Below are 25148 nucleotides of genomic sequence, written 5' to 3' on the forward strand. Positions count from 1 at the left end.
CATATAACCAAATCCTAACAATTCTACAGGAAACTGTGATACAACAAAGAAAATCTTGGAATCAAACAATATGCTCAATAATAATTTTACGGAAACTGGAATAAAAGGCAACTGCAAAAGCAAAGTTACCTGGTGGCCTGGGGAGCTCTCCCCTTCCCTGCTGTATCTGAGCCTCTCCCATCCTCTGCAGGACCACCCGTCACCCCAGAAACTGCTCCCTCTTCTAAACTGCTTATTTCATCTTACCCAGTGGAACCAGACAGTGAATAACCTGCTACTATTTATTTTCCATGTTTTCGCCTTTTCCCCCCAAATAGATCATATGCTGTTTCCTGAGGACAGGAAGTATGCCTTCTATTTCTCCGTATCCCCAGCAACTGGGAAGCACCCTGCACAGGATAAATGTTTGTTGATGAGGATGCATATGCTCATTTTTAATGCTCATGTGAATATTAACAAAATCTAGTTGGTTACTATTTTGAAGAAAGGACCTGGGGTTAAAATCTTCTAATGTTATATATTTTGCCTTATTTGGCAAGATTTCTGAAGCAGTCAGTAGAGCTTTGTATTATTTAGCCAAGTAAAAATGGTAATAAAACAATTCTCATTAAAAAAGTGAAAATTCATTTATTCTGAATTTTGAAATCTCTAAACTTCGATAAAATATACAGAGAACAAAAGGTTATCAAACCTTTCACTAACCAGTAACCCTTATTTGTCCTTCCCCTCTGCCAAACTCCAGTTTATAAAGTCATTCTAATATATCAGTGAGGAACACTGTTTAAAAAAATTTTAATAAGTTTTAAATAATGCATAATTATATGGGGATATATGTAGATGTATAGCTGATTCACTTTGTTATAAAGCAGAAACTAACACACCATTGTAAAGCAATTATACTCCAATAAAGATGTTAAAAAAAAAATAATGCACGGCTTCCCTGGTGGCGCAGTGGTTGAGAGTCCGCCTGCCAATGCAGGGGACACGGGTTCGTGCCCTGGTCCGGGAAGATCCCACATGCCACGGAGCAGCTGGGCCCGTGAGCCATGGCCCCTGAGCCTGCGCTCCGCAACGGGAGAGGCCACAACAATGAGAGGCCTGCGTACCACATTAAAAAAAAAAAAAAAAAAAAAAAAGCATAATTGTCCTAACCAAAAAGAACCCACACCTTTTTTGAATTCCACCTACCACACCTCCTACACTTAGCCTATGTAAACTTCAGACTCCCAGGTTCAAATGCCAACAGCACAGGCATGTCACAGACAAAACTCACTGTGTAATCTGAGAGCCGACTGAGATCAGCTACACTGAGGAAATGAGAGTTGGGGTGGGGTGGGGGAAGGGAGAGGAAGCAGCAGGTGATTCTGGAGCAGTGCGATCAGAGGGCTCTGGGGACCCCTGAGGGAGGAGGACACGAAAGAAAGGGTGAGCCAGAGCCCAGAAAGGCAGAGGAAAAGCTCCCCATCCTTCTCTCTCGGCATTTTAACACTAACAGGCCCACAGGCATTAGGGCGGGGGTCACCTGCTCTAGGGATTAAAGATGCTGGTGGGCTAGCCTGGGAAACTAAGCAGCAGTTTACTACATTGTTGGGGCACTACACTCCAAGCTCCAGATTCAACTTTCCCAAACTTTAGAAACCAATCGGTTCTTAGTTGGGGACTATACTCTGTCACTTCCAAAAGGGAAAACTGTGTACTAAGCCCATAGTAAGTGTGCAATAAACACCCATTTAACTGATGGATCAACAGTGTACGATCTGATCACTGCCTCAAAGAACCTGATCCCTGGGGAGAAACTCAGGACTAGACAAAAGGAAAGGTTTCTTTTTGATCATCTTCCAAGACCTGCACGTAGTTTGTGAGAGTGGCCTGCGTTTCGAATTATGCATTATATTTCATCCATCACTGCGCATGAGATTGTGTGGTCCTCAGGAAGTTTATGTTATGAGATATTCCTACTACAAGGATTCTGATTTTGCATCAAGCTCCACCAAAAGAAGGCACGTGTAAGTACATATCGAGATAAAAGTACCCCACAGAGCTGAGGAGTGAACCTCTCCTGTCAAACGCTTTCCTGGAAACACTACAGCTGGGGGTTCTCTCCCTGAGTCATAAACACCCAGCACTCGCCTTCCAGGTGCTGCCAGCCTGAGGCACCCTCCGGCGCAGGGTCCTCCTGCTATCTTTCTGCTGCAGTTCCTTGTTTTAAGTGCTCTGTAAGTCAGATTAAAGTATTTGTTTATTTTTTCAGTAGCCGACTAAAAATAAATCTGCAAGCTAAGGATAAAAAAAGACACTTCAAACTCTGCCTTTGAAGCCCATTTCATGGCAAGTAATTGACTTCCCTCCTAGGGACCAGTCATAGATCAGGGGGAAAACAGCATTCAGAGCTTTCACCAGAATACCAGAGACTGAAACACGATTTGCACCCAGCTTACTTTCTCCTAGAAACAAAGGTGTGCATGCCCTGTCTCCTTCCCTCACGTGAAAGAACTATCACCATGTTTAGCAAAATAAAAATCTCTCTAAGGTGCTTGTCCCTCCTCCTCATACTTTAGGAATGTTACCTCCAGCTTTTCCAAAAATATCAACCACCCAGATACCAACAACAGGGTTTTGATAAGAAGAAAAAGTATAAGATTCACTAAAAAAGAGGGGTAACGGGATCTCGGCAACGTAGTCTCCCTCCTGCCTGCAGGCCACAGAGCTTGCCCACTTGTCCCTACTACGTAACTTCCTATCACCACAACCCTGTGGCATTCTGATATCCATCAGATAAAAACATTCTGTATGCTCACATGACAGTGTTAGAATTAACGGATGAGATGACAAGGCTGTCACATTGCTAAAAGCATGGGCTGTAGTATCCACAAACAGACTGCATTCTGGCTGGGAGAACATGAAGTTACTGCACTTCTCTCTAAGCCCTGCTTCAATAAACAAAATGGGGGTGATGATAACAGCCACCCTGGGGCTGCTGAAAAGAGTAAATGAAACAAAGTATGAAAAGCGTTTAGTCTCCAGTAGGTGATAAAAATATTTAGTGGTAGTATGATGACAACCTAAGGGTGACCTCACAAAGAATCTACTGTCTTAACTCTCAAGGTCAGCTAGAGAAGGGTTGGAGAGCTCCCAGAGGTCTTGTGTGGGGTTGTCAGCAAGGAGCTGCAGTCATTCTTGAGGGACACAGAAGGACAAAATTCTCCTTAGAGTTTTGCCACCTGAGAAAGGCTTGAAGGGCCCTTGCTTTTTTCTTGCCCTCCCTCTCCCTCTCCCTCTCTCTCTCGACTAGATAGAAGATAGAGTTAGGAAAGGAAATAAGACTTCTCCATTCCCCTTGGACAGAGAAGTTGGTAGAGTACATATATTTCCCAAAATTTCCCAAATGCATGGGTAATGCCCTCTTAGTACTATAAATATACAAAGTGTTTACAGTCTGTTTTTAGGAATAATGAAAAAGAACAGTATCTAAAATTAGACATCAAGCTAAAAATAACTCTTAATTGGTCTTAGTTTAGGCAAATATGAGAGCCTTAATTTGCAAAAATTTCATGATGTAGCCTCTCTCCAAGAAAGGTCAAACACTGAACCTCTCCAGTATTTCTTGCACAAAGGTATAGAGATGTACCATTTTCCTGTTGCATGTGGTAGGGCTCTCAAGGGAAGACATTATCCTCTACCAAAATCCATATAGAAATCTAACATGCTATGCCATTCATAGCAATCCAATAATTTTAATTATAAACTAAATTTCCCTAAGCTGGTCATAAAAATTTATTATGTAATAGTTGATACACACAAAAGAACAAATATATGTTAACAAATAGCTACATTATGAAGCTTGGTAATAAAACCAAAACCTGTGAGCCCAACCCCAGCTTAAGAATTAGAAAATTTACAATATTAGTGTAGCTACCTGCGCGCTCCTTCCCGATCTCAGCCCCGTGGCTGGCCTGCAGAAGTAATCGCTTTCTTAAACTTTGAATTTATCATTCCCTTGCTCTTCAAAATATTTTTTTGCAAAGATGGATCTTCAAGTGTGTATTATTTACTTTGGCTAACACTGCAAAAACTTGGAGACCTTTATCTCCAAATGGATCTGAAGTTGGCGCCACAGAGCCTAGGATGTCTCAGCTGTTGCCATTCTTCCTTAATAGGCATTATGTGCCCGGCCCCTCATCTCCCAAGAGAGTCAACAGAAGTTCTAAGGATTCTCTCGGTTTGTGCCCACAGCAGTCACAAAATTTCCTGCATTCTCAGAATAGGTGTCTGTCTACACAGCTGCTGTCTGAAATGGGTAGAACTTTCTACCCACCCAATATGGGGGGGGGGGCACATCACTGTCAGCATCCCATCCTTGTTGATAAAACTGTTAAGAACTGCGAAGGGCCTGAGAATTCAGCCTCCTTGCAAGCTACCAAGGTAGCTTGCCACAGTTTCATGGATGCTGGCAGAAGATCCAGGTCTATTGGTTCAGAGACAAAGGACTTCACTACTCACGGCACAGAGAGCGGCACGAGCATCACACATTTGCATCAGTTTCCTGTACCCCCAGATTCTACGGTGTAGTGTGGATGGGCTCAGATAGATGCCTGTGCACACAGAGGGCTGCATCACAGAAGAGGGACCTTGAGCTTATGGCGTCCAGCATGCCTGCCTTTTGTTCCGGAAGGAGACACTAACTCCATCTTCCAAGGATGTTCACTATACAAATATCCTTGAAAAGAGACTGTGGAACAAAAAGCAGTCAGTGCCTTACTCATAAGATGTGTAGAAACAAGAGAGGTCCATAGAGTTCCCATAGTCAACCATATCTGTTATACTTCAATTAAAATTTTTATTTAAAACGTTTTTAATGGTATGATTGTTTTAAATTCTATCTTGAATCCGGAAGTGACAATCATATTTACAGAGCCTCGTGGAGGAATGTGTGACGATGTGCAGGAAAGGGTCCCCCAAAAGATACTTGTTCATTACAGCTGACAAATACGTACTTTACAGGTTCAGGACTTCAGAGGCTTTGAGGGCACCTTTCTGACTCCCGTTTTTTTCTTTTTCTCAACTAAGCAAGAACAGTAATTTTCCTCTGTAATATTAACTTAGAATTTAATTAAAGACATAAAGATCTGCTGTGAGATAGAACTATAAGAATACTGAAAGTTCTAGCCACGGTCTGCATGGCCAGCAAGCTTCCTTGATGTGATGTAAGCTCATCTTTACAGTGAAGCCCCTACTTTACATTATCCTACAATTTGCACCTTTTCTTCCCAAATCTGCCAGTTTTCTCATGCTACTGATGTACTGACCTCTTCTTTATATTACCCTGTAATTTATGCCTTTTCTTTAAGTCCATCACATTCCCTGCATTACTAACAGACTGACCTCCCCTTTATATTATCCTGCAATTTACACCTTTTCCTTCTGACTCCATCAGATTTCCTAATGTCACTACTAATGTACTGACAGCTCACAATTTGTACTGCATTTCTTGCAATTTGTACTCATTTTTCAGAAAAGCTGGAGGAAAGCTGCCTTGTTACTGTGTGTCTAGGGCTGAAGACCAGAGACTGCTGGGCATGCGTGCTTCACTACAGGCCTGTGGACAGGGCTCCTGACTTAGGACGGCGATGTTACGAAGTGATGAAAGATGATGAGCTGGGTCCTAAGTTGTTGACTAAGTATCAATAGATGATGAAAAGGAAGATGTACATTTTATTTTATTTTATATTTTTAAATTTATTTATTTAATTTATTTATTTTGGCTGCGTTGGGTCTTCGTTGCTGCGCGCGGGCTTTCTCTAGTTGCGGCGAGCGGGGGCTACTCTTCGTTGCGGTGTGCGGGCGTCTCATTGTGGTGGCTTCTCTTGTTGCAGAGCACGGGCTCTAGGCATGTGGGCTTTAGTAGTTGTGGTGCACGGGCTCAGTAGTTGTGGCGCACGGACTTAGTTGCTCTGCGGCACGTGGGATCCTCCCGCACCAGGGTTCGAACCCGTGTGCCCTGCATTGGCAGGTGGATTCTTAACCACTGCGCCACCAGGGAAGCCCAGGAAGATATACATTTTATCATCTGTCCTTTAAGAAAATTTCAGGGGCTCCATAGGATGAGAAAAGTCTATCACAACTAACTTAACTTACATTTAACACATACTTTTTCATTGAGTTCAAATAAAAGAGAGGCTTTTTGACATGTTAACAAGTTTCCCTCAGTTTGTACTCTTGCTATTTGCCATATTTCCTCCCGGTCACTCTGAAGTAAGACTTCCTGCAGAATGTGCTACCTATGTGGAGTCTGAAATGAATTAGAGTTGGTAAAACAAATGGAGGTAGGGTTAAGAAAAAGAAAATTCCAGATACAGGACACCACATGCGCAAAGGCACAGAGGTGCAGGCCCACAACCTTTCGGGAACTTCAGCTATTTCAGAGTGGCTGGAGCACAGACTGAGTAGGAAGGTGCCTGGAGCAGATAATGAGGATGTGCCATCTGAAGGAATCTAGACAATCTATAGAATCGGGAGCCACCAAAGAGTTTTAAGCGAGAGTAATGTGCTCATATTTGAAATCAGAATAATCTCTCGGATGGTGGAATGGAGGCCACGTTAGAATGGAGATGACACTGGAGGCAGGAAAACAGATCAGGAGAGTACACAATTAGCTAGTAAGGAGGTGACAAGGGCATGTGTTATGGGCTGAATTGCATCCCCCTAAAATTCCTATGCTGATGTCCTAGCTCCTAGTACTTCAGAATGTGATTCTATTTGGAGACAGGGTCTTAAGAGACAGCCACTGGTCTCAGAAGAAACCAACCCTGCTGACACCTTGATCTCAGACTTCTAGCCCCAGAATTGTGGGACAATAAATTTCTGTTGTTTAAGCCATCCCATCTGTGGCATTTGTTACGCCAGACTATGACAGCCTGGATCAAGGATGGTGAGCAGGAAGAAACCTGAGACAGACTTGGGTGGTAGAATACTCAAACTCTGGTGACCAGCTGGTATAAGTGGTCAAGAAAGAAGTTGATTTAGAGGATCCTGGTATGGGTAACTGGGTAGATGGCCATATCATGGACCAAGAAAAGTAATACAAGAAAAGAGAAAGATCGGCAGTTCTGAGGTAAAAGACAACATCAAGCATTCACAACATGTGGAGTTCAGTAGGATGTGAAGACATGGGTCTGGAATTCAGAAAACAGGACTGAGATCAAGGCAGGGAACTGGAAGTCCTCCACGTGGAAGTGGAGGCTGTGAACGAAATCTCCCAGAGGAAGTACACTGGTGTAAAGGAGAATATTGGAAGGAGGATGCATCCAGTGAAGGAGATAGAAAGGGATGCATAGGTAGGACGGACCCAGGAATGACGACTGTCACAGACATCAGTGGAAAAGGGTGTTCAAAGAGGGAGTGGTCACCAGGGTTGAATGTTGAAAAGAGGTCAGAGACTTAAGATTATCCATTGAATCTGTCAATTAGGAGCTTATTGGTGAACTCAGCAAAATTATTCAGTAGAGCTGTCAGAGGTGAAAGCCATGCTGCACTGAGTTGGCAAGTAAAGAGATTGGGGGTAAATGAAAACGGCAAGCACAGATCACTCTTGCAAGAAGCTTGGCTAAGTTGGAGCTGGAGGTGATGCAGGGCTCAGGGTGGGTTTTCTCATCATCATCATCATCATCATCAGTAGCGGTGGTACTGGCAGTGGTGGAGGAGGAGGGGCGGGGGGAATAGTACTACTGAGCAGGTAGGTGGTCACATCCTAAGGTCAGAGGGTGCTGGGCCTGCCTCTCTGACATGTTATTTCTTCAAGATGAAATCAAACATCATCTTTACAATGAGTTGTTCTAACTCCCATTTGGGGTGGCTGATTTGGATTAGAGTAATTTGCTGTTCAAAGTATGGTCATGGGTGCAGGCAGCCCATTGGTGGAGAATCCCTCATAGATTTCTCTGCAAGGTGAGGTAGATTATATTCATTTGATATCATGAAGGGGTAAGTTCGGTCAGGGGAAAAATAAGAGGGGGACAGGAAATCAAGAAGGAGGTGAAGAGGAACTTTATCCCCTGGCAACACCTGTCATGGCTGAAGCTAGGTGAATTCGAGTCCCTTGCTATGCATTTACTCTCCCACCAGACTGCAAGTTCCCTGCCTGCAGCAGTAAGTTACCTAGAGCACCCACACAGTGCCAGGCACCTAGAAGGAGCCCAATCAATTCGGAATGAGAGCTCTACCATGGCCCTACCATGTAGAGATCATGGCCCTAGAGCTAGGTCTTCATGCCCTGATGCCCAGTCCTGCCCACAAGGCAAGAAATGAGCCCAGTGAGTATCCACACCTGGATGTCTACATCCTCTCACAAGACTAGGATAGGTCAGGGAGGGATATGTAACTGAGACGGTGAGAGACCACCTCTCTGGGTAGATCCCAAATTCTTTCTGAGTGAAATCAAGGTTACATCTAGGGAAATAGGGGAATGAGGCCAAGAAGAGGGTTTTAAAAGGCAGAATAAAGCAAACTGGATGGGGATAACATTTAACATAGGAAATCTGAAAACAATTCAGAACCAGGTGGCTATGAAATGTTTGTTAAGGGTTTAAGGTGCACATTATCTTATTTCATTTATAATCAGGACACCTTTCCCCACAATTTAGAATCTTTAAAATTGTGGTGCATCTTACAATAACTGGTATCTTAGCACTGTCATAGCTTAATGGGCAGAATTTTTTTTCATTAGTGGTACATGATATGAGGGTGCCCGAGAATCAATGGTGTCTTAAACTTCATGATGTGGTATTTTACTCTATGAAAGGCTATGGCAGTTGTTTTGATCTGCTGCGTTAAAGTACTCAGCTTATGTGACAAAGCGAGAGAGTGGCACGGACATATATACACTACCAAACATAAAACAGATAGCTAGTGGGAAGCAGCCGCACAGCACAGGGAGATCAGCTCGGTGCTTTGTGACCACCTAGAGGGGTGGGATAGGGAGGGTGGGAGGGAGGGAGACGCAAGAGGGAAGAGATATGGGGACATATGTATATGTATAACTGATTCACTTTGTTATAAAGCAGAAACTAACACACCATTGTAAAGCAATTATACTCCAATAAAGACGTAAAATAAATAAATAAATAAATAAAAGTACTCAGCTTTAGCGATGGGTAAACTTTAAGTACTATCTCAACAAAAGAGTATCTCAAAAGGCACCTCTTCACATATTAAGTCACTGAGTAACTATTTTGAGAGCCCAACTGTGCACTTTAGTTGATCACTCCCAAAACAGTGAGCAGGAAGAACTCTAACTCACAGAAAGCTCTGTTACGCTGCATCGTGAGTAACAACATTCAGGACCCAAATCTCAGGAATAAAAAGAGCCTGATTATGACCATTTTCTGTTCAATTGGTTCTACATTTGTAATTAAGTCTGTGCCTTCTCTCCAACACTGTGGAATGTTGATGACTTACTACATGGGTCAGAGGAAAAAGACTTGAGACTCTATTTCAAAAGATAGGAGGAAAATTCTAGCTTGTAGTTGGGACAGACTCTGAAGAATATTTTGAGACAGTCGTCTTTCACCAGATGAACCCTGTGGTAACTGTGGTATTACTGGGGGTTGGTAATGCTTTCAGTGTTTACAAGGTCAAATCTAAATTCATATACTGGAAATGTGTTCTATTTTCACTGCTGAATACGGGCTGCCTCAATTTATTTGCTTATTTTTAAATGCGTCTTCTGGCCTTTAGAAGCTATTATTTACATAAAGGTAGTTCTGAACTTTACAAACATGTTGGATGCTACCTACTGTCTACATATTTTAAATAAGGTTAGATATGTACAAAGCAACAACCTATATCCAAAATAAGAAAATGAAAGATGGAAATCATTGCCAAACGCCTTCCTAAATCATATTTTAAAAGAATCATTTTCACAGATTTGTTTTTATCATACTGAATTAAAATATACTTTCTTAAAATATTAAACCATATGAATATCTAAATCTATTTTCAATGTTTTATACAAAGAGTATGGAGAACAATTTTTAGAGCAATCAATAGGTCTACTTTGGGCAGTTATTTTATTTAATGATTATTACAACCCAGTGTCTGTTTTTTAAAATTGACCTAAGAGACAATCTAAAAATGTGAATATTTATCTTAACCTTCTTTAAGATCTAAATTCACTTTTCATCTTGGCTTTTCTCATTTTCACCTTGTACCTGATTACTTTACAAGGCATATGTCTCTTTCTTCCTTTAATTGCTTTTTGTACCTCCTTTTTCATTTTTTACAAAATTGCTTGTTGTTAAGCAATGTGCATAACATTAGGATACACATTCATTATTCTAGAACACTGTCTACTTGGTATTATTTTCCTCTATTCCTTTACCTCATTTGAATTGACCTAAACTGTACTTTCTGCTTTCTTTTGACATTTCTTTCTGTCAAAACATGTTCCCCCATCTTCCTGTCCTTTGATCACTACTCAATAGCTATTGTATTCAATATTTAGCCCCATGTTTTTCTGTTCTCCATTGTTTTTGTTAGGCTCTGGTGGACAGGCTCATAGCATATGGCTATTTTTCTCCTTAGTCTACTCTGCCTTACTTCTTTCTTTTGTATGTAAAGACATTAGAAAGACATCTCTTATGAAATTTAGGTCACTTCCTATTATTTTCCTTTTATGACTTTTGCTCTTCCAGATGTTGGTTTTTTCAGGACCACAGCACCTGTTCTGCTCTCTTCCTCATCTTACTGTAGTGATTATAATACTGACTATGGTATAATCCTATGAAGCCACTTCATTTACCCAACTTAAATTTGTTCTATTTTTCAATGACCTACATTGCATTTAATTTATTTAGCTATGGGAAGCTGCCCAAAACAAAAAGTTCCCCCAGAAAACCAAGAAACAAAACAAAACACCAAGCACGTCAATTACTTACATATACCATAATTTTCTTTTACATATATGTCTGAATAAATATTTTTGAAGAACACAACGAGCACACTTTACCTTTACCAAACCAAGCTAACTTGTAGCCTAACTTGTACTGCTGGGCTCATATAGATTCTTGTTCCTATTATTATTCTTGAAAACCATGATTTCTAAGTAGAGTGTGGACGGGTTTATGACACAGGGTTACCTGATATTCAGCTTGACTTACTCTGGTCATAACCTTATAAGGTCTTGCTTTTCTAATTGTAAAAAGAAAAAAGTGATGATCCTTCGCCTACTGTAACACAGGGATGTTACAGAGTTACAGAATAAGTTTAAGCAAGATTCAGTATGGATAAACTCTCTGGAACAAAGTTGTTCTATCAGAAATGTCAGAGATGTGTATGGGTACACATGTTAATATTAGTATATCCTCTGTCACATCTGGCCTATTAATACTTTTCAAGTTCTATTTAATCTAAACTTTGCAAGTATACCCTTCTTAATATTTATTTGTATGACTCCTTTCTCTTGAATACTGGACTGCACAGTCAGATGAGAGGCTCAAATTAATTGACCTCATAGTCAAAGGTTCTTACCATATTTCAAATCGATCCTAAACTGAGAATTGGCTTCCATTTTATTTTCTGTTGAAGGTGGTTTATAATAAGTTGAAAAATAACAGTGGAAACTAAATAATAAACCGGAAAAAAATGTTAATCACTTAAATGATAAAAACATGCCAGCTATGTCTGTCTATAAACTCTATGGCTTATTGAGAGGCAGCTAGTGTAGTTGTTAAGAGTATAGGTTTTGGAGTCAATCAGCTTGGTTCTCTGGACTATTTCATTAAAATGAAAGCGAATAAAACTTATGGAGCAGCAGAACATAGTGGCTAAGAAGGTAAACTTGAAAATTTAGAAGGAAATGCACCGAGTTAAGGACAGTCAAGGTAATTCTGAAGAAATTACAAAGCTCTAGGACTTATACTACTAGATATCAAGACTTATTATAAAGCCATATAATTAAGAGAGTGTGGTATTGGCACAAGGATAGACAAATAGATCACGGCAAAATAACACAGAGTTGATATTACAGTCTCGCAAGTCTGAAGTCAGTCTAGAGGCAGAATTCCTTCCTCCTCAGGGAATCTCAGTCTCTCTCTTTTTTTTTTAATGGCCTTTAACTGATTAGATGAGGCCCACCCACATTAGGAAGGGTCCTCTGCTTTACTCAAAGTCTACTGATTTAAATGTTAATCACATCTTAAAAACATCTTCACAGCAACATCTAGACTGGTGTCTGATGAAAAACTGGATACCACAGACTAGCCAGGGCCACACATAAAACTAACCATCACACTTGCATAGGCAAAGAATAAGATAAGACCAAAAAAAGCATGAATCATAAAAAACTGATAAATTGGACTTCATCAAAATAAAGAACTTCTGTCTTTAAAAGCAAATGTTAAGAAAATGAAAGTCACAGACTGGGACCTGTATCTGGAATATACAGAAATCTCTTACAACTCAGTAGTTTAAAAAAAAAAAATTAAATATAAGCAAAAGATTTTAACATACCCTTCATTACAAAGGTGTGGATGGAGAACAGAACACAAAACAATTGTCTAAGTCATTAGTCATTAGGGAAGTACAGATTAAAATCACAATGAGATACCACTATACACCTATTAGAAATGGGTAAAAACAAAACAAAAAATTAATAATACCCAGTGCTAGTAACAATGGACAGCAAATGGCAGTCTCATATTCTGCTAGCGGGAATACAAAACAGTAAAGTCGATTCAGAAAAAGTTTCCCAGTTTCTTTATAAAATTAAAACATATACCTACCATGTGGCTCAGAAATCACACTTATTAACTCAAAAGAAATGAGGATAAATATCCAAACAAAAACCTGAACACAAATGTTTATATAGCAGTGTCATGCATAATCACTCCAACTGGAAACAACCCAGTGTCCATTAGCTGGTGAACAGATAAACTGGTACATCTGTACAACAGAATGTGACTCAGCATTTAAAAGGAATTAACCCCTGATATGTGCAACAGCATGGATGAATTTCATATGCATTATGTAAAGGAAAAGAAGCCTGAGACAAAAAATTACAAACTGTATGATTCCATTTACATGGCATTCTGGAAAAGGCAATAACATAGGGGCAAATTATCATCATCATCATCATCATCGTCGTCGTCAGTAGTGCCAGAGACTGGGATTATAGGGAGGGAACTGAGAGGGAAATAAATATTTTATATGTCGATTATGGTGCTGGTTACACAACTGTATACATGTGTCAAAACCCACATGACTAGGATACAACTATTAATGGACAATTCTACAGTCTGTAAACTATACCTTAATAAACCTGACTTTACAATATTGGCAGTGAAAGCCAAAAAGATGAAAAAAACATCACATTAGGATGAAACTTAGTGGGGGAAGAAAAATTGAAATACGAGTTCTAAAAGAAAGGATGTAAAATTTCAAATTGGTAAAGAACTTTTTCACATAATTTTAAATGCTTGTTCACACTTTCTTTTTTTTTTTTTTTTGCGGTACGCGGACCTCTCACTGTTGTGGCCTCTCCCGTTGCGGAGCACAGGCTCCGGACGCGCAGGCTCAGCGGCCATGGCTCATGGGCCCAGCCGCTCCGCGGCATGTGGGATCTTCCCGGACCGGGGCACGAACCCATGTCCCCTGCAACGGCAGGCGGACTCTCAACCACTGAGCCACCAGGGAAGCCCTGTTCACTCATTTTTGAAAGAAAAATAACGACTGTCAAATCACTGTGGTATGTAAGTTCCACCTGATACACTTAAGAGTGACATAACAGCTTTCTTTTTAAATGTCAGTGTTTATAATACACTGGAAATTATATGCTTTGCAACCATTAAACTTACTTTGAAAAGTTTTAGCTATCATTCTAAAAATGCACAAGGAAATGCATAGTTTTTAAGACTCCTTTTAGAGAAATACAAAGACTCCTGCTCTAGACTCTGCCACAGATGGTTTGCAGGTGTGGCGAGATACTGAGCTCCAAAGTCTCTTGGGCAGGCAGGCTGTTTGCCTTGAGCTAAAAGCAACTTGTCTGTTTACCTAATGTGCTTTTATTAATACTCTCATTGTCTCTGAATGCAATAAGGTGAAAGAGATTGTAAGACACTGTCCTAGAGAAGTTCTTGCACATGAGTACAGATGGAAAGATACAAGAAAACCTACTGCACAGTTAACTGAAATACTGAATAACTGAACAACTTAAATGTCCATCCACAAGCAAATGGATAAATAAAATGCAGAATTACCTTTCAGTGAGATTTTACGTAGCAGTGACAATGAATGAGCTACAAGAGCTCTATGTATCATTATGATGAATCTCAAAAATTTAATGTTGAATGAAAAACATCAAGGTCATGATTACATACAGTATGACACCATGTACAAAACATTTGAAAACATGCAAAACAAGATAATGGATCGTTTGTGAATAAATATCTACGCAGTCATAGTAAAACATGCACAAGCTTGATAAATACCAAAATATAGATCATATGGTTCTCTCCAGAGAGAAAGGGTAAGAAATCAGGGAAGGATGCATAGGGGTTTTCAACTCTTTGTGTAATATTTTATTTCTTAAAAAATCTGAAATAAATATGGCAAATGTTAAGACTGAAGAAAGTTAAGTAGCTGAAATGCAAGTGTTACATTCTATTACTATCTATGCTGTTCTGTGTTTAGAATATTTCCAATGGACACACACAAAAATTAAGTATGTATTTGGTATCCTAAAATTTGGCAGGAGTTCTGGTTTATTGTAGATGTCGTGATTTGTAACAGATAGAAAATCTTCAGAGTCTGAAGAATCAGAAAACTTGATCAAGCCTAGAGATTAAATATACACGTTATTAACTTTTCAGTTAGCTAATTAGACGACTAAACCCAAGGCCAGTCTGGACATCCTCCTCAAGTTCTAAGAAACTTAAAGAAAATCTGATGCACTTGAATTGGTAAAGATCAAAAATTATATCTAACATAAATAACTTACTTTTCTGTAGTCTTTAATAAATGAATTCATTGATTCATCCGACAAGAACTGAATGACCATGTGCTCTGTGCTAACTTGAATATCCAGAGGAATCAAGACAGAACAGACGCATCGCTGCTCTCATGGAACTTTATAGCCAAGTGTAAGAAACAGACAGTGATCAAACAAAGAAAGAAGATCGTCTCAGAGATTGGTTAAGTGCCATAAATGATATAAAACTGGGTAGCAGAGATTTATTGTTGCGGGGAAGGAGGGATAAGGTGAAGCAACTTCGGATACAACAGGCCTCTCTGATGATGCAATGTTTAAACAGGGAACCATAGTGCAAAGACCCAGAATAGAAGGTAGCAAATGTCTTGAACAACCAGATGCGTGGGACCGCATAAGCATAACAAAATAGACATAAGCTTTACCAAGCCTATAGAAATACAAGGATATTTATCCTCAGGTAGTAGTTTAAAAGTTTTACAATTTTTTTAAAGCAGTTAAAACTAGAAATACCTTGTTTCCTATCCAGGAGCACTTTAAGTATCACACCTCAGTCATCTAGCTTGACTTCTTATCTGGTATTTCAGTAAAAATAGTACTTTGGTATTACACTGAAATAAAATAACACTGAGAATAAAATAACAAGGAATCCTCAAGGTACTTTCTGAATGACACCAGTAAAAATCAACCTTTTTCTAACATATGTACCGACCATTCAGAAAAGACAACAGACTGTAAATATATTCTTGGGAACAGATGTTATGGAATAAAGCAAGCAAGCTAAGGCAGGGATCAAAAAAGCAGGTGACAATGAACAGTAAAATAATATTACAGTAAGACATTAAACATCTGTATCATATTTCAGCACATGTGTTAACACTCAAACTTTTCTTGAAGCTATAATGTATTTTCTTGGGAATGGATATAGTGAACAGTGGATCTCTTCACTTCAATCAGAAAAAAATAATCTAAAGTAGACTTACAGAGAGGCAAGGTCTATCAGCTATATTAGTTATCAGCTATATCCCAGATGGCCATCTAGAGGTATTTAAAGACTACTACCTACGTCATTGTCTAATATACTGAGGTAGACAATGTGGTTAATACAATGAGAATTACAAGGAAGGAAATAAAACAGAAAATGCTGTCCTGTCTTTGTTCATAAACCATGATGCAGTGATACCTTCCCTGTTTGCAGTTCTAATTGCTACATCTCAGAAGATGCCAAAAGGAGGTATAGAAAGAACAGTGGAACTAAAATTAGGGTCAAGAACCAGACAAGCCTTCTGTAGGAAGATGGAAAAACAAGAAGAATTCAGATCCTCTAATCCAGAAACAGAAAGGCTGAGGAAAGCCTATGAGATCAGGAAAGGTTTGCATATGATAATTAGAATGATTTTCCAAATCTGAAAATTAAGAGCCATGAAACAACACTGAAGATTAAAAGAGGTCATATGGGGACAATTTCTTTGAATCATAGCTGTATGGAAATGTATAAAACATCTTATCCATGAGGTGGAACAAAATGAAAATCATTTTTAAAAATCAATAAAGTGTTTGATAAATCATGGATTCTGAAGCCTGCGTTTGAATCCTGACTTTCTACTTATTAGCTGTGCAACATTGGACAAGTTTCTTAACCTCTCTGTGTCTCAGTTCCTTATCTAAGAGATGGTTGTTGTGAGGATGAAATGAATAAAGAACAGTGTTTGACACATAGTAAATGCTTTAAAAACTTTAGTCATAACTCCACGTGCAGAAAAGAGTTAACATAGCTGTCCTGATGGCCATACTGCTTACAAGGATGGCCCTTGGCTGGCCTCCCACCAACATTAAGTCATAAGAGTGGATCACTGTGCTGAAAACTCTTTGTGCAACAATATGGTTTGTGCTGAACCCCTGCTTTCCTTCTGGGAGTCTGGAATTTTGGTACATGCCAGGCAGAGAATGCCTACGTGATCATCCCACAATAAAAATTCTGGGTGCTGAGTCTCTAATGAGCTTCCTTGGTTGGCAACATTTCACACATGATGTCACAACTTGTTGGAGGAATTAAGCACATCCCGTGTGACTTCACTGAGAGCGGACCCTCGGAAGCTTGCCCCTGGTTTCCCCAAGACTGAGCCCCGTGTGCCTTTCCCTTTGCTAATTTTGCTTCATATCCTTTCACTGTAACAAATCATAGCCGAAAGTACAGTTACATGCTGAGTCCTTCCAGCGAATCATCAAAGCTGGTGGTGGTCCTGGGGCCCCATCAACACACTCAGACATAGATTATTATTAGCAATTATTTTACACTAGGTATAAGTATAGTAAAAAAGGCATTTTAATAAATCTGGAAGTCAAGTTCAAGAAAAGAGACTTTTAGATATAACATCTTGATGAAAATAGAAAACATTGTATTGTTTCTTTTCATAAATAATGGATGAAAAAAACAAGTTGAGATTCAATGGCATGTTCATTCATTTATACCGCTATTTCCTGATAATATGCTTTTATGTAACATGAAAATAAATATTTAGCTGTTACACCTTTCTAAATGACATTCAAGACAAGAACAATAAGTGGTCAAAAATACTTGGGTACATCCTTCAAATAACAATAGAAGATACAGCATAACTAAAATGCCAGCATCACTAAACTGTAGGAATGCACCACTAATTTTATATATTTTCATCATCTCTTACAAGTAAGTGGTTAGTCTTCCCCAAAACTTAATAAATCCAATGTTCTGCCCAATAAATCTAAATGTTCTGTCTAAAAAAATCAATATCTGGAAAAGAGAATTTAGAAAGAAAAGCCTGAGAGAAAAAGTATTTAATAATTCATGTGAGTTTCTATTTTTGGATAATCAGACCAATTCCCCCACTGAAAAAAACGAAAATGGTAAATAAGATACTAAAACAAAACTACCTTAAAGGCACTGAGTTAAAAAGATAGTGGGGACAGGCCATATTCTTGAGGCAGCTTGAATCCAAAGAGGTTAGTGGAAACTCAGCATCCCAAGGCCACTTTTGCCTTGGGGTGTCGGTCCATATCTGAACTTGAGCTTTGGTTTCATGGCTTCATGGGAGAAGAGGCCAGGAGTCAAGATCCAGGGCTTGCCCAACATGGATCATCTCATAGGATAACTTTCCCATGTTAAGCTGATACCCAAAGGGTAAGATGGAAGTTGCCTTGAGCAAAGAAGTAAACGAAAAATAAAAGAAAAAATGATAAGCTATCTCTGAAAGGTTATGGCTAATTGATTGCCCTCATGTAGACTGGTACCCTGAATCTGAGCAAACCTTGAGTGGGTACAACAATATCAACCTGTGAACTTGTTTTAACATGGTCTTGTACTGATAGTACACACACACACACACACACACACACACACACACACACAAATATCTTAAGTAAAATATTAGCAAACTGAATCCAACCGTGTATAAAAAAAAATAGCATGACCAAATTACATATACACACACATATGTATAAGCCATTCAGCACATTAACAGATTAAAGTAAAAAAACAATATCATCTCCTCGATAGAGAAAAAGCATGTAATAAAATTTAATGCCCATTCTTGACAGAAACTCTTGTGCTAGACTAGGGAGGAACTTCTTTAATCTGACACAGGATCTAATTATAAAACATCTATAGCTATGATCAAAGTAAGTGATAAAATGTTGAAGTCTTTCTCCCTGAGTCTGGGAACAAGATATTATCAACACTGGAAGTACTAGCCAGTGTAGTTAAGTCCAGAAAAAGAAATTAAAGGCATAGGATTGGAAAAGAAGAAAGAAGATGTTACTATTTTCTACTGGTATCATAATCTTCTTAGAAACACCTTTAAAAATCTACAGATAAATTTAACAAGGTTACTAGATATAAGATTGATATACAAAAATAAATTACATTTCTATTTAATTGTTTCTGTAAGTAATTAAAAAACAATTTTCAAAAGCTACCATTTTAATACCAACAAAACTATAAAATACCATATTATAAACTCCAAAATTGCTAAGAGATTAAATCTTAATTGTTTTCACCACAAAAAAGAAATGACCATTATGTTACCTGAGAGAGGTGTTAGCTAACACTAAGGCAGTGATCATATTGCAAGATATAAATGCATCAAATCAACACGTTGTACAACTTATACAACATTATATGTCAATTACATCTTAATAAAAAACTATAAAATATGTAGGAATAAATCCAACACAAAAAAAGAAAAACCTATTTGCAATATAGAGCAGTGATTAAAAGCACAAACTCTATACACAGGCACCTTAGTTTAGAAACCTGCCTCTGACATTTACTAGTTGTAGGATCTTGGGCAAGTCAATTAACCTCTAGGTGCCTCAGTTTCCTGTGTGAAATATCCCATATTACTAGGATTACCTCATAAGGTTGTTAGGAAGACTGACTACAAAGTAACAGAATGAGGCCTGGCACACAGGAAACCCTTAAGAGTGCTTTAGAAAGTGACAACCGTAATCATGATGATGATGATACTGGTAGTGTGATGGTGTAGAAAATTATAAAAATTTTCTGAAAGGCTTTAAAGAATACTTAATTAAATGGAAAATATACCATAATCATGGATAGGTAGGCAATATCATTAAGATGTCAATTCTCCAGAAAATCTGCAGACTCAATGCAATGTTAATTAAAATGTAAACAGGGTTTTTGCCTCTCAATAAGCCAGTTTTGGAATTTAAAACAAAAGACTCGATACAACCAATACACTGCTGCAGAAGAGAAGTAAAGAGGGAGAGTAGCCCTACAGATATTAAGATTTTATGAGAACAACGTGGCATTGGTGCAGGGATAGGTTAAGTGACCAAAGAAACAGAATAGAAAATTCATAAACAAAGGCAGAATGGCAGAGCTGTAGAGAAAAGAGGGCAGTCAATAAAAAGAGCTGAAAATATTGGTTATCCATATGGAAAAAAAGTGAAATTAGGTTCCCACACACACACACTATGCCATACTAAAAAATCAACTCCAGAAGAATTAAGGACTTAATTTACAAGAGCAAAACTTTAAAAATTATGAAGAAAATATGAGTATTTCTCTGACCTTGAGATAAGGGATTTCTTAAATAAGATATAATCACTCTACTACAAAAAATTTTATAAATTCAAACAAATTAAATTCGATTTATATTTCAAAAAAGATACCTGAAGAAAGTGAAAAGATGAGCAACAAACTGGGAGAAGACATTTGTTAACTGACAAAATATTTGCCCCAAGAACATATATAAAGAACAGGTTCAAATCAACAGAAAATGAAGCAGAAAAAAAATGGGTAAAAATGACAGACATATTTACAATTTACAGATAGACAATATACAGATATATAACAAACATGAAGAGATATGATAGATGAATCATTATTAATCAGGGAATACAAATCAGGCCCATGATGAGTTATTATGCCCACTCCACTAGAAAAGATTAAGAAGTCTGACAATACCAAGTCTTGAAGAAGATACAGGTAAACAGACTCTCTCACATACTGATGACTGGAGTGTAAATTAATACAAATGATTTGGAAATATCATTTGGTATTATAATATTTTGGCACTAAGTAAATATGCCACTTTGGAATAATTTACCGTAACACTTAGCTTATTTATACAACCTGCTGGAAAGACTAGCATGTAAACACTAGCTAAATAAGGAAGGAAAACAGTGTACATTACTTCCATAAAATTAATTTAAGGAAGTATGATAAACAGTTCTTTTGACGCTAAGTAACTAAAAATATGCCAGCAACAAAAAAGCCCAATGCACTGAAACCTATCAGTCAAGGAAATCAAGCTGTAAAAATACACACCAACTTTATATAAAAATAGACAGTAAAGCCATGATTCTATAACATATATACTACAGACTGAAGGTTTGTATTCTCCCAAAATTCTTATGTTGAAACCTAACCTGCAAGGTGGTGGTATTAGGAGGTGGGGACTTTGGGAGATGATTAGGTCATGAGGGTGGAACCCTCATGACTGGGATTAGTGTCCTTATAAATGGGACCCCAGAGAGCTCCCTTGCCTCTTCCACCATGTCAGGACACAATGAGAAGACAGCTGTCTGTGAACTAGGAAGCAGGTCCTCACCGGACACGAATCTGCCAGCACCTAGATCTTGGACTGCCCAGCCTCCTGAACTATGAGAAATAAATTTCTGTTGTTTAAGCCACCCAGTCTATGGTCTTCTATTACAGCAGCCCAAATGGACCAAGATACCACTGCAATGGAGAGCACACTACACTGTGGCTGAGAGACCTTGTTCTTAACCTTGATTTTACGCCCATCTCGGCGTGCAACCTTGGGTGGATTATTTAAACTCGCATGTGTAAAATAAGAGACTGTACCAAGTGTTCTTTAAGAATCTTTTAATTGGTGTCTATAACCCTATAAGAAACTATTTTTATCAAGAATTAGTAAAATCGTGATGTAATTTCCTTATATAAGTAGCATGATATTTAATCCACACTCAAGTGCCTTTGGATAATAACAATGTCCACAAGCTCTGAGGAGAGAATGAAGCATTAATACAGCATTACTATAGGATTAGTTAAAAGAAAAAGTTGTTTTCCACACATAGAGTTTCCAAGTGGTAGATGAATTTGCTTTTTGGTAGATCAGAGGTGTTTTATGGTATAGCCTATTAACTACACTGAGGGAAAAAAAATCATAATTTAAGTATTAAGATTTAAACATGAAGCATTAAATTCTATAATGTCAAAGAATCTGAAGAGTAACATAAATCTTGCAGAAACAGTGTTCAAAGAGCTTAATATAAAATAGGAAAGATTAGCAGTTGTTCAAAGACAATCTAAATACTTTCAACAGGCAGAAAACATAAGATCCTATTAGTATGCTCAAGTGATACTACCCACATTTTCTATATAATTTTAGACTTTGGACATGTCAAAGTCTATAAAAGAGAAAGTCCTCTGATATCCCAGATATATGTCAAAAGATACCCTAATAAAAAAATGAAAATATCAGCCACAAACAGGTAAAATTTTTTATGACTCATAAATGAAAAAGGATTAGTACTGAGAATATATAAAGAACCCCTATAGATTAACATAAAAGAGACAACTCAATATTAATATGTGGGCCAATAATATAAATAGGCAATTGACAGAACAGGAAACTCAAATGGCTAGCAGACATGATGCTGAACTTTACTAGTAATCAGGGAAATTAAAATGATAATAAAATGCCATTTCACACTCATCAGCTTGGCAAAAACTACAGAGTTTGATAACAAGTGTTGATGAGGATATGGATAGAAAGGAATTCTGATGCACTGATAAGAGAGAACGTGAAAGACCACGTAGGGAGCAAGTCGGGTTACAGATCAGCATGGCTCTGACCCTGCCATTCCACTCCTATGTATATGTGCTCTACAGGATAGCTCCCACATGTGGACAAGGAGACACTGTAGCACATCTGCGATAATAACAAATGAGTCTATCAACAAGAGAATGGATATATAAATTATGGGACACTTATATAATAGAAAAAAATGTTCTGGGGAAAACTTCCTTCTCCCTGTTTATTTCCATGCAGAGGGACCTCTTTTGGAGTAACATTCCCAGCCTCTCTCCACCTCCCCACTCATTCCTCCTAGAGAAATAATTGGTGCCCACTTCTTCTTTTCTCTGTAAGAGGCACCTGACCGTGTGGGGCATACACAGTGCTCTGCTCCCCAGTGCTATGGGGGCAGAGCTCAGGTGGGGAGTCCCAGGCTAACTGCACAGCCTGTGATTAGAAGGGTAAACCTTCTATTTAATCCTGGCTGCATACTAGCAAGCCTGTCCCTCCAATGGAGCTATCTCACAAATAAAGCTGATATTTTTATCTACCACTCTCTAACACTTGCATCTATTTCTCAATTTATTCTAGATGGCAAGAGAGGGTGCTAGTTATTGTACCTCCTCAGGCTTCAACAGAATACTATACAGCAGGGAAAATAATTGAAAGATACCCGTATCAAGGGGGCTAAGTCTTTAAAACATAGTAAGAGAAAAGGCAATGTGCATTTATGTAAGCTTGAAAGATAAAACAATACTATGTATTATTTAAAATACATAAATCTGTATCATAAAATATAAAGACATACATGAATGATTTTAAAAATTCAGGATAGTGGTTATCTCTGGGGCAGAGGAAGGGAAATGCAACCAGGCAGGGTTACCCAGTGGGCTTCTCCATCATGTTTGGAATGGAATGTTTTGTTTCTCAATCTGGGAGGAACATACATATTTTTTTCAGCCTCAAATATTTCAAATACACACAGACACACACACACACACACACACACACGCACGCACGCACACACTTACATACCACATGTACATCTACAAGAGAATAAGCAGCAGAGCTGGAGAAGCTACAAGAACTGCCTGAAGTGGCCTGCCCTGTTAGTCAGGCCTGGCCAGCTCTTTTCCAGACCCCCTGGAACCAAGCCAGTGGGAGGAGGGATTGTCCATGCCTGGAGATGGATGCTAAATGTAGTCCTGGCTTCTACAGTGTTATTCTAAACAGGAGGAAAATCTATTAAACCACAGAATCAGTGACAGTTAGAAAGGATAAAGCAAAACAAGAATCCAAGGAGTGGAATTACTAGCAGCAAACCATTGAAAGGCTTCTAGAACTTACTTTTGCTAGAATGAAACCTAAACTATTGCCTTTTAAAAAAAATCTTTTTATTAATTATCTCTAAAGGAAGATTCAGTAACTGCTCTTAGTAATGCATCTCAATGTCTTATAAATCACTAGAAAGTTTAATTCAGTGGAAATTTTCAGTCAGTATATTATGACTACATATGGTCTGAAGATGCACAGAAAGGAGATAATCTGTATTATTTCCTGATTCCCTAGGCTAATCAGACACTCTGAATCATCACCATAATAATAGAACAAAGTCTGCAAATCTGTGTTGCTTCATTTAAAAGAACATATATATTTTAAACTTTCATATATATTTTATTAAATTGTTAATTTTTAACAACTTATTTCTTCCAGAAGAAAGGTATTTAAATGATAAATTCTTTTTAGCCTGATGCACACGCAGGCCTCAAAATACCATATTTTTTTCTTGTCTTGTATCTCCAATGAAGAGGAACAAATGAAGACTATGTTAACGTTACAAATCACTGACATTTAGACTAGATATTCGGTCCTTAGTACACGTTATGATTTGCAACCTAGGGGTAAATAAGATGTTAGAAAAGGTAGCTGACCACCGACTGAAATAATAGATAGAGTGCAGGAAAGTTGCTTTCCAACGAAAGCCTATCACATTTTCTGCTGCATCAGTCTATAACTGCCCGGTAGACTCATCAGTTTCTTGTGCCCAGCATGGACTCAGAAAATATCTACTGAACTGATTCACTGATAATTAGGAAGAAACATGGGAAGACGGTGAGGATCCAGGAGAGGATACTACAGCCCACAAGCATGACTTTGTGTACTGGGAATGCTCAGAAAACCTACACATCTTGAGGACTCGAACATCTTTCTTTAACCCTTCATCTCCCTGTTTACAAGGTAGAGAAACATAAATATATAATATTTATACAATATGCTGAGATATGGTATGATACAACACAGCATAGAGAATAAAATAATACAGCACCATATGGGGCAGCACCCATGAATAATCCATTATCTTGCCCCCCTCTACCTTTCAAATTTCACTGCAGATCTTGCCTCTTGCCCACTGCAGTCCAGCCACTCTGGTTTTCTTTCAGTTTCTCAATCCTGCCAAGCTTATCCCCACATCAGAGCCTTTCTAACTGCTTTTCCTCTTTCTGGGCAGCTCTTCTCCCAAACGGCAATCAGCTTTTCATCATTTAGGTCTTATTCCAAGGTGACCCTCCCAAAACGCCTTCCCTTACCTCCCCATCAAAACCACCCCCTTGTCAGTCATTCTTTCATTTATTCTGTTTTACTTTCCCTATAGCACACTATCCCTACCTGAAGTTAACTTGTTTGCTTATGTGGTTATTGCCTACCTTCTTACTACTAACCTGTGAACTCCTTGAGCGCAGGGACCTTGTGTGCTTTGTTCATGGCTCTGGCCCTGGGACCCAGAAAGGGACCAGGCACACAGTAGGTCCTCAGTAACCATTTAATGAATTAACAAAAATATGCCT

The 25148-nt window shown here is 38.6% G+C and overlaps 1 protein-coding gene across 12 annotated transcripts in view; it reads right to left on the reverse strand.

Annotated features, from left to right (window-relative positions):
* EFCAB11 (EF-hand calcium binding domain 11) overlaps positions 1-25148 on the reverse strand; it is a 585886-nt gene that overhangs the window by 507114 nt on the left and 53624 nt on the right. Inside the window, exon 7 of one of the 12 annotated variants that reach the window (XM_033418556.2) lies at positions 602-3953. The exons of 10 other annotated variants lie outside the window; for them this stretch is intronic. In XM_033418556.2, coding sequence (XP_033274447.1) covers positions 3896-3953 — 58 coding nt within the window. In that variant the 3' untranslated portion in view covers positions 602-3895. Of the gene's footprint in view, positions 1-601; positions 3954-5148; positions 5999-25148 lie in introns of those variants that run through there. One more of the 12 variants, XM_049705645.1, reaches the window with a different exon arrangement.

This window comes from Orcinus orca, chromosome 2, assembly GCF_937001465.1.
Source record: "Orcinus orca chromosome 2, mOrcOrc1.1, whole genome shotgun sequence".
Classification (NCBI taxonomy): Eukaryota; Metazoa; Chordata; class Mammalia; order Artiodactyla; family Delphinidae; genus Orcinus; species Orcinus orca.